Source organism: Protopterus annectens, chromosome 1.part1 (assembly GCF_019279795.1).
Source record: "Protopterus annectens isolate FY-2018-M chromosome 1.part1, PAN1.0, whole genome shotgun sequence".
In the NCBI taxonomy this organism is placed as follows: domain Eukaryota; kingdom Metazoa; phylum Chordata; order Ceratodontiformes; family Protopteridae; genus Protopterus; species Protopterus annectens.
This window is the reverse complement of record NC_056726.1, coordinates 1,460,679,977-1,460,690,874: the sequence shown is the minus strand read 5'-3', so window position 1 is coordinate 1,460,690,874 and position 10,898 is coordinate 1,460,679,977. Positions and strand designations below refer to the sequence as shown.

Sequence of the window (10,898 nt, the reverse complement as noted above, 5' to 3'; positions counted from 1 at the left end):
TACTGCAGTGTAACACTGAAAATGCAAAGGGTTTATGAATAACCTTTAGGTCTCGGGCTGTTCATCTACCTCTTGCAACTAGTTAATTAAAGGCATGTAACTTAAAATGATGCCTGCTAAAAGACAGAATGGGGAGAACCCTGGTACATGGGGATTTGGGGTTTTACCCTGCTAACTACTCTGCTTTACAACACTAAAGAGTCCTATTCATGTTACCACCTGTTAACAAAATTAATTTCAAATAAATTCTGCAGTCAATGGCAAAAAAGTGATTCTCTTAAGAAACACAGCTTCTAATAAACCCCATCATTAGAAACAGACACTACAGGCAAACACAGACTAAGTTCCCACATTAATTTTTATATGCGATTAAAGCCCAGTATAAAAGTGGTCATTTATTTAATAGAGGCCAGCACACATTTGTAACTGGAATGTAGTCAGCAATCTGAAATGGTTACTAAGTCACTTCAAAATCTGTTAACAGTATGGTATAAACGTTACCACAAAACTCAGTTACAGAAAAAAAAAAGGCAAACCTCATTTAGTTGGTGGTCAGACAGGATGAGCCTAAAGATTAAGTGATTAAAATGGGTTTAGACACTGCAACTGTTAACTGAGTCGAATGTCCTAACTTCAATAACTTTTGTAATTTTATCAAAACCTCATTTAGCTGGTGGTCAGACAGGATGAACTTAAACATTAAGTAATTAAAATCGGTTTAGACACAGCAACTGTTAACCGAGTCGGATGTTCTAACCAATAACTTTTGCAATTTTATCACAACTGCTTTGATGCAGGTGACATCCGACTGCATACAACACTGTAATTGCACATGAAACTTACAATTCATACATCACAGACTACACAAAACAAGCCATTCAGGTCCTGGCCATGAATTTGAGATATACAGTATGTCATGCTATCATATTTCTTATATTTCTGGATATTCTGTATGAATTAAGCTCTGTTCCATGGTGAATGGTAGTTAGGAATTCTAACGCAAACAGTACTCATTCAGTCACCCGAGTACAAAGTCAAACAACAGTGCTGGTCAGTTTACTTTGCTCCATATTGACCTTACAGAATTAATAACTCTGCTAGCTGCTACAGTGTTAAATGCTTATTAAGATACCTTTTCTAACAGAAACAAAAACACATGCACTGAAACAGTTTTTTGGGCATTATTCTTCCATTCACAGGCTGTAGTGCATACAAAAATCAGAGGTCACTGCCAAACAACAAATATATACTTATATACAAACATAATATTATAAACCATTTCATTACCATTCGCAAATCTCCCACCCACCCTCATTTATTATAATGTGATTACCAAATACAAATTAAATTCATTACACCAAGTTTCACACTTTGGCTATACAAGTGTCAGATTATTTAAAAAATCATTTTCTTTCATTTAAGAAGCACTAAATACCAGTGTGAAATTAAGGTAGTGTACAACGGGCAGCTTTTTTTAATTATCACTTCTGCTGATGCATACTAAAAGTGTTATCAGGTTTTTCACATTACTGAAGTGGCTCAGCACAGGAATGCTGCGCAATCACTTAGAATAAAGAACTAGTCACATGATGATGATGATGATGATGAAGACACTTATGAAACTTAAATGTCATCTAGCAGGCAGCACAGCTCACATAACCCAAACTCGAGTACCAATATGTCTGCTGAAGAAAAAGTGGGTTATGGTGACCTGCAGTACAAAAGTCTACACCTAGTAGTTAAGACAGCAATATTCTACAGTTCGTAGTCTTGTAGTTTGTATATTAATGAACTCAAACACACATCTCTGCTCACACTGACCTCTGATCTGTTACATTAGGGACAACTGCAAAACAAGATTCATAAAGATTAATCCCACAATTAAAAGCTTGTGTAACTCTGCAATGAATTAGAGCAAATATTCTAAACCCTATGAGAGATTTCTGTGCAATGTAAACAAATAAGACAGCAAATATGTATGTAAAGCAAGAAAGGCCAAGACAAGAAAGAAAGAAAAACATCTGCTGAGACTGTATCAGCATTGTACAGAAACATAAACTCAAATTATAGGATCACATGTTTTTCTCGGTCTTGGAAAAAAAGTTTTTAGTAAAGAGTGCTCATCTTGCAGGGGACAATGATACAAGTAAAACTTAATTGTTTTTTTTCTTTTCTTTTTTTCATTTGAAAGTTATCAAATCTCTGAACAGACTGCATGGTTTACTGATGCTTCACAGTTAAAATCTCTCTTCCTTCTGTATTGTCGTACGAGCTAGTAAACTGTAAGCCATTTATCCTGGATTGTGCACGTTTTCTTGCAGGTGACACAAAGTTCAGAGGCAGTGTGGTGCTTCAAATGCTACTTCTGAAAGTGTTTATCCCTAGGAGCCAAAAGAAATTTACAGAGTATATAGAAGAGTCTACATTATTTGGTTTGCAAAATTGTAGTGCATCATCCAGCCAAGAAGTTAATGTGGCAGATTTAACTCGCATCTCAGTCCTTGATGATAAATCCCCAAAGTGGGTTTCAATTTGCCATAAAAATGTTTAAATTAATAAATATAAAACAAAATAAACATTTGTTAAAAAAGTCCCCAAACTGTTTTGCTAGCAAATGTAAAATTATGCCGTTAGTTATACAGCTTCAAAATTCCATTTGCATCCCATAGTCCCGCAGCTCCTGTTCAGGAAAATAATGATCTATCATTTTAGGGAGGGAAATAAAACTGATACCTAAATTACAACTTCTTAACACTAATTAGTAAATATGGTATGCTGTGCTGAATGGCCAATCAGGTAACAAGTTTTTCTCATTACTTGCCTACCCGAAACAACCTGATTCTCACAGACTAACTTTAAAACAGAGATGATTTTTTGTTCTGCAAACTAAAAATCAACAAGAACCACTTGTCATCACAACTGACACTGAAAATAAGCAGAAAGGCAGTAACTTTGAATGATCAGTGTGAAACACCACATTAAGCTTTCTGCAAAGAGACTAGTATGGTTATAAAGAAGACATTGAGAGTTTCAGGCTACGGTTACCACCATACAGCTGTCTCCCATGAATCTAATCACTGTTCTAGGACCGTTTCTAAGGAGGTTCCACACTGATCTAGCCATTCTCTGTCACTCAATGGGCAGGAGCTAGGTAGTCTTTGTTAACGTAAAGTTTACAGCCATTGGAAGGACATTTTAAACCAAAGATGACTTTTTGCTTACTTAATACATTTACTACATTATGAAAATGTTTAGAAACTATTGCAACTTGTTTTAAAGGTGGTTTACAGGCTTTGAAACTGTAGACTGTTTAATCAGAAATACAAATTCTGATTGTAGTCTGCTTTACATGGAAATGAATGAAACTGCCTTCTTGGCAGCTAAATAAGAGCTTCTCCTTCGGACAAGCTCCTATGTAATTGTTGCTTGTTATCGTTGTCCTCTCCCACTGGATCATTCTCCTCTCCAGACTCCACATATATAGGCCAGTCAGGGTCAGTGTCACTCCTTTCCTGGCTCTCCGACGCTGGCTCCACCTGGCTCAGGTTCATAGGTATCGGTTCCTCATGAGTGGTTGTCACACACGTGCAGCTGTCACACAGACCAAACCTCCGCAAGCCTTGAGAAAGGGAGCTGATAAATGTTCTTCCACAGCCTTTACAAACAATTGGGCGGTTTGATCGATGAACCTTATAACAGAAAAAAAAAAGTATAATTTGTAAGACAGTAAATAAGTCAACGATACAAAAATGAAAGAGATCTTCACCCTGGAAAACCATGATCTCAGGGTCTTCCACTGTAATTCCAATACTTGTGATTTTGAGACTTGAAATTATGAAAACAAAACTAGAAAACTATGGCAAAGCAGTAAACATTAAATTGTTCTCCTTTAAAGCTGATTTTTGCAGTATCGCAAGCTACCACCCCCACCACTCTCTACTTGTACTAATGCCATCATCATCATTGTATCTTGGAGAAAAGTGAATACTCTAAAGGACATAGATTTCAGACTTAGTATATGTAAGAACACACTTTTACTTATTCAGTCTTGCCGTTTCAGGACTCACACTAACAAGTCTCCATATTAAAAAGTTAGCCTTCAAAAAACAGGCAAATACGCCCACTCTTACACCAAAAGTTCTCTGATGAGGGGAAAAAGGGAAGAAAATGAACTTTAAATGTGAGAAATGAATAAAATCAATTTGAAACAAAGGTGTATGTCATGTCAGAACAAGAAATACTCACAGCCTCAGAGTGTTGGGAAGGCATACGATTCAAGGTAATAGTAAAGTATTTTTCACAAAAATGGCTAAGTAGAAAACTGCCACATGAAAATGTCCTTATTATGTAAAATCATTTTTCCTGCTGCTTTGTAGGCTATTCTGTTCATAAAAATAGTCTCTGGAATGTGCTGAGACTAAAACATTGCATCAGTGTATGCCTTGGACAACGACAAGCAGAGCTGAGAGGATAGCACAGGCTGTGATTGCCAAGCATACTGAAAATGGATACAGGTGGTATTCTAAACATGAGAAGGCACCACCCAGTCTGAGGGGGGGGACATGAAATATAACAAGGAACTGAACCTTAAAAACAGTGTGAACAATGAACTGACTTTAAATTAAAGAAAAGTGTCCATCTATGACTGATAAACTGTGGGCAGGAGACCTCTCTAACCCTGCCTAAAACTAGTGTTCGCATCTCTTTGAGATCAGCAACATACATGAATAAAATTGTATAAAAACAGGGTGCAGTAAGTTAAGATTTTCTCTCAGCTGCCAAAAGGAATATATTTTCATAGGTAGGTACTAGGCTATTGGCCCAAGGGCCTACGTAAACCTAGCCAACAAGGTTCCCTGGCTTATGCCACCCAAGAAAGTTATTTTCCTGTGCCCCTGTCGAGCAGGGACACAGAAGTGATCCAGGGGGGTGTATTTCCTATTTCCCATACACTCATCAAGATTTTTCTTGAAGAGTGCTAATGAAGAACTTTGCTTGACATAGATGGGTAGCTTGTTCCAGAGTATGGGAAGTCTCTGGGACAAGAATCTATCACTCCAGCATGTCCTATTTATTGTGGTGACACGGTTTAGGTCCCTATTGCTGAAAACTGTGCAGTTTTTAAAATAAAAGCCTGAGCCTTCCTAAAAAAATAAAACAGAATGTCCTCAAATCTAACACACAGCCAATGGTTTAAAGTCCAAAGAGCCAAATTTGCTTAATATGCAGTTACTTGAATTTTCTTATACATGCTTGTAAATAACTGATTTTTTTTTCTAAAAACACTTTCTTTTCACCACTTTCTTACTGTCCTTTTCTCAGCTATAAGAATTTAACTGACACAGCTAAAATGAATGAATTCATTGCATTTTTTTGTAATTTTTGTATACTTGGTTGTTGTATTGATTACTTCAGTAACTTTGCATATAAACCAAAGTCAGAAGGCAGACCATACAGATCACACAAAGTCATCAAGAATTTAGCCACAATTGATGAAGGAAGCACAAGTCCCCCATTGCTATACTATACACCTCTCAACTGTCCAGAACTTTGCAAAATGGCTACATTTTTGCCACATATTTCTAACTGTTCCTAGTAAATTCTGTAGTTTTCTGGCAAATCACTGAGTGAAGTCAGTAAACAATAACAGACATTTGAGTTTCTGACTTCATATCCTTCAGAAAAATGCATGCTAATGCAAGACCTACTCTAGCAACTTTCTAAGTGTATAAGAACATTCCAAATGTACAAGAACATCATTTAAATCCTGATTTTGGTCCTTTGTTCCCCCATTACTTTTCAGCTTTGTCCAAAATTCTTGAGCTAAGATGTTAAGTAGTATGCTTTACTATGAGGTACCAGAGGATGAACTAGCATCTTCTTGACCAGTGTGGAAACAGATCCATTCTGTGTAAGTTCATCCTCCCAGACGAGAGAACATAATCTTGTCCTTGTCCCCAGTGAGTAACCGAGAGTCCTGAACATAGCAAATGACTCCACAGACCTGAAGTATCCCGATGAGGCAGTTCTACTAGGAATGGCTACCCACAGATGAATTTCATGACATGGCCTAGGATCTGCAGACAAGACTAGCAGAACTTTAATACACATGAAAACAAACCCCACAAGTGGACAGCAGCAGTCCTCAAAAGCAGGGTTACTTAAAAATGCAATGTAAGGACCCAGTCATCTACAAGGAGAACCTCTCATGAGGCAGTAAGGACCCCATCATCTACAAGGAGAACCCTTCATGAGATAGTAAGTACCCAGTCAACTACAAGGAGAAGCCCTCATGAGAGAGTCAGGACCCCATCATCTACAAGGAGAACCCCTCATGAGATAGTAAGGACCGCATCATCTACAAGGAGAACCCCTCATCAGATAGTAAGGACCTCATCATCTACAAGGAGAACCCCTCATGAGATAGTAAGGGCAGTACAGTTGTGTATACTTACCATAAATGTAGATGCTCGAGTGTATTAATTGTTGCAGTCATTACATTTGGGTTATCTGCTTGCAGGTGGCCCTCAGTCGGCCTGATTAACAAAGTCTTGGGTCCTGCGTCAGTTGCTGTCCCTTCTTCCATGACGTCAGGTCGTCAGGGGTATAAAACATGCAGCCGACGCCATTACATCAGTTTTTCTTGCCCCAGATGTCAGGTGCCCCCCTAATGGGAAGCAATTAAATATAAAAGCACAAAGATATACCTCCAACAAAAAAGCAAATACACCAAAAAGGCTTTAAGGAAAGTAGAGGTATAGCCAAAAGAAGTTAGGGGGCTGGAGGGAGGGTAAACAGGGCTGCAACAGTGAATACACTCGAACATCTACATTTATGGTAAGTGTACACAACTGTACAATGTTCTTTGTGTTTCACTGTTGCAGTCATTACATTTGGGTAGATTCCCAAAGCTATGGTTGGGAGGAGGAATTTAGATAGCATTAGGGCCAGCTATAAGGCCCTGCAAGACTGCAGTGGCAAAGCCAGCTCTGGATTTAGAGAAAATTGGCAAATGATAATGCTTGGTGAAAGTATGTACAGAACTCCAGGTAGCAGCTTCTAGGATGTCCCTGGTAGAGACGCCACTGAGAAAGGCTGTAGAGGTAGATGCAGCCCTGGTGGAGTGAGGTCTGATACCCTGGGGATAGGTTTTCCACGGTGCTTATAGCAAAAATGAATGCAATGGCTTATCCATTTAGAAATGGTTTGCTTTTAAATAGCCTTCCCCTCTGCCCCTGCAGCAAATGCCACCAGCAGCTGTTCAGATTTCCTTTGAGGTTTAGTCCTGTCCAAGTAGAATCTAAGCTGGCTGTGCACATCTAAGGAATGCAGTATCCGTTCCCCTTTATTCTGTGGATTGGGAAAGAATGTTGGCAAATTAATGGACTGATTAAGAGCCACACTGGATACCACCTTGGGCATGAAGGATGGATTGGTTCTGAGGGACACCCTGTCTGCATTAAAGATGATGAAAGGCTCCACTGCCATAAGGGCCTGTAATTCAGATACCATTCTAGCTGAAGTGATTGCTAAAAGGAAAGCGGTTTTCCAAGAAAGAAATTTTAAGTCTGCAGTAGCAGATGGCTCGAAAGGAGGTAGAGTGAGTTTCTCCAAGACAAAGTTAAGGTCCCAGGCTGAGGTTGGAGCTCTCCTGGGTGGTCTCAAATTTTTGGCCCCTCTGAGGAACTGCTTGAGCAATGGATGAGAAGAGGGGCGATTCTGTGTTATAATGAGCTGAAATGGCTGAGGCGTGGATTTTAATGGAGGAAAAAGACGGGCCATTGTGAAGCATCTCAGTTAAGTATTGTAAAATCTGAGGTAAATTGGGCGCTGCTGTGCTCATCCCTTGAGATTGGTTCCAAACAGAGAACCTTTTCCATTTTTCAGCATAAGATTTTCTAGTACTAGGCCTCCTTGCCTCTAAAATGATATCCATCACAGGTTTGCTGAGGGATGGTAAAGGACAGATTAAGTAATTAACCAGGCTGCAAGGTTCAGTGTTAGAAGATGAGGGTGCAGAATCTGGTTCTCCTGCTGACACAGCAGGGAAGGATTCTGAGGCAGATGCCATGGAGATAACCGTGACACACTGCGCAGGAGGGGGTACCAGTGTTGGTGCAGCCAGTCTGGAGCAATCAAAATCATCCTTGGTTTGTCCAGTTTGATTTTTAGTAGTACTTTGGAGAGCAGAGGCAGAGGGGGGAAGGCATAGACTGATAGGTTTTTTCAGCTGAAGGACAGAGCATCCACTTTCCAGGCTTGGTTGTGGGGAGTCCTTGTGCAAAATTTGTCTAAATGGTAGTTCTGGGGAGAGGCAAACAGGTCTATATCTGGGCTCCCCCATTTGCTTGTCAACATGTTGAAAATCCTTGGTTCCAGTTTCCACTCATGTGGGTCCATGAGGTTTCTGCTTAGTCCGTCTGCCAGTGTATTTAAATTTCCTGGCAGGAATTGAGCTTGTAGGTGCACTTCATAGCTCAAGGCTGTGTTCCACAATGCCATGGCTAGTCTGCAGAGGGGGTAAAAATGTGTACCCCCCCTGCTTGTTTATGTACCACATAACAGTGGTGTTGTCTGTCTTTACCATTAGTTGTCCTGGAAGAATGTGGTCCTTGAAGGCGGTCAGAGCATTCTGTACAGCTAACATTTCTTTTTGATTGATATGCAGGTGCATTTGACTTGGGTTCCATTTGTCCTGAATGCACTTCCCTGCCAGCTGAGCCCCCCATGCATAGTCTGATGCGTTTGTTGTTAGGGTTTGGGTGGCAGGGGGTGGTGTGAAAGGTAGTCCCTTGTTTTGGTGGCAGGCCTCTGCCCTCCAAAGGAACTCTAGGCATAGGCAAGGTATGATAGGAATCATTGTTTCCAGGTCTTGAGAATGTTGACACCATAGGCTTTTTAGATACCACTGTAGTTTCCTCATATGCAGTCTTGCATATGGAATTAGAAGACTGCAGGAGGCCATGAACCCCGAGGCTTGCAGTATTTGTCTTGCAGATAGCAGGGTTGTTGTGACCACTTGTTTGAAGTAGTTTGTCAAATGAATTTGTTTCTCTGGCGTGAGGTAAGCCATCTGGGAAGTTGTATTCAAGCTTGATCCCAGGAATATAATTTGTTGACAGGGTACCAGGTGTGATTTCTTTTCATTTATGGTGTACCCCAGACAAGTTAGAACCCTTTGTACAAAGGTCAGATGATTCAAAAGTATGTCCTGGCTTTCTGCCTGAATTAGACAATCGTCCAGGTATGGGTATATTTGAATATTTCTTTGCCTGCAAAATGCAATAACTGGAGCTAGGCACTTTGTGAATACCCTGGGCACAGTAGATAAGCCAAAGGGCAGTGCAGAGAACTGATGGTGCGTGCAGCCTGCTTTGAAGCGTAGGTATCTTCTGCAAGATTCCCTGATTGGGATGAGCAGGTATGCTTCTTTTAAAACCAGTGTTGCCAACCAGGCATCTTTGCCTAGCATAGGAAGTAATTGGTGAAGAGCCAGCATCTTGAATATTGGAATCTCCAAATAGGTGTTTAGAGTAGACAGGTCCAGGATAGGACGCCATGAATCATCTTTTCTGGGTACTAGGAAAAGTCTCGAGTAGAAATCTTGTCCCTTTTTCTCTTCTGCCCCCATGCTTAAGAGAGAAAGTACTTGTTTTTGGGCCTCTACCCACTGATTTGGGGGTAGGTCCAGCCACCCGCTTGGTGTTGGCAATGTGTGGAAGTGAAATCCGTATCCCTGGGACACTATATTTAAAACCCATTTGCCCTGGGTAATGAGTTCCCAATTTTTTGCATGAAGAGCAATCTTTCCCCCCAAAGGGGCAGTCAGTTAATAAGTGCTTGGATATTTTAAAAGGAAGTCATTGAGGCAGTTTACCATAGGGGGAGAGTCTTATTATTCCCAGATTTGGAAGTGGAGGCCCCCCACTGCTTAGTTCTGCGTGTCCCCTGGGACTGAAACCTGGGGTTTATGCTGTGTCTGGGTTTGGCTTGAGAAGACCTGGAAGGGGCTGGAAAGGACCAATTCTTAGAGGGCCAGTGCCTACTAAATCTAGGAGGATGAACTTATAAAAAATCTTTAACAGTTTGCATAGATTTAGCTTTATCTTCCATATTTTTAAGAACTTCCTCGGCCTTGTTGCCAAACAGGCGGTCCTGATTTAAAGGAGCATCCAACAATTTAGCTTTAACATGATCAGGCAAAGATTGCTCCTTGAGCCAAGCATGCCTTCTGAGCACAGACCCAGTAACAGCAGCCCTGCAAGAGGCCTCTAATGAATCAAAACCACATCGCAAAGTACGTTTTCCAACTTGTTCAGCAGAATGCATTAAATCCTGTAATTTTTTATTTTCCACACAGGCAGGAATCAACATCATTTTCTGTTTAAGCAGTCCAATAACATGTTGCTGATACTTTAACATATGAAGCTTGCAGTTTAAAGCCCTAAAGGCCAAGGTTGCAGAATTGTAAACCTTCTTACCCCATCTATCCAGCGCCCTGGATTCTCTATCAGAAGGGGTAGGATTTTTAGTAGTAGAAGCCTTAATGTCCTTGGGCCCCTGTGAAATAGTTGTGAAATAGTCTCTGGATCTACAATAGGATTTTTAAAAAGGAACTTGTGGGGCTCAGGGACCATGTAGTATTTGTCAGGTTTTCTGGGAGCAGGAGGCAGGGAATCAGGAGCCAAACTAGATTCCGAAAAAGCATCATCAACAATGTCTAGTACAGGAGGAAAGTACAGTTTTGTACCTACCATAAATGTAGATGTCCGAACTGGATAGCATCTGCAGTCATAACAACTGGGTTGTCCTGTCGTCAGGCAGCCCTTCAGTCGGCCGGATTCCAAAGTCCGGGTCCGGCTTCGGCTGATGTCGCACTTCACCCGACGTCATCTCTG

The 10,898-nt window shown here is 40.6% G+C and overlaps 1 protein-coding gene across 1 annotated transcript in view; it reads right to left on the bottom strand.

Annotated features, from left to right (window-relative positions):
- Positions 1-340: 340 nt before the first annotated feature.
- The window catches only part of ZBTB8B (zinc finger and BTB domain containing 8B), a 169,042-nt gene continuing 158,484 nt past the window's right edge, over positions 341-10,898 (bottom strand). Inside the window, exon 4 of the mRNA XM_044082438.1 lies at positions 341-3,689. Coding sequence (XP_043938373.1) covers positions 3,381-3,689 — 309 coding nt within the window. The 3' untranslated portion in view covers positions 341-3,380. The remainder of the gene's footprint in view (positions 3,690-10,898) is intronic.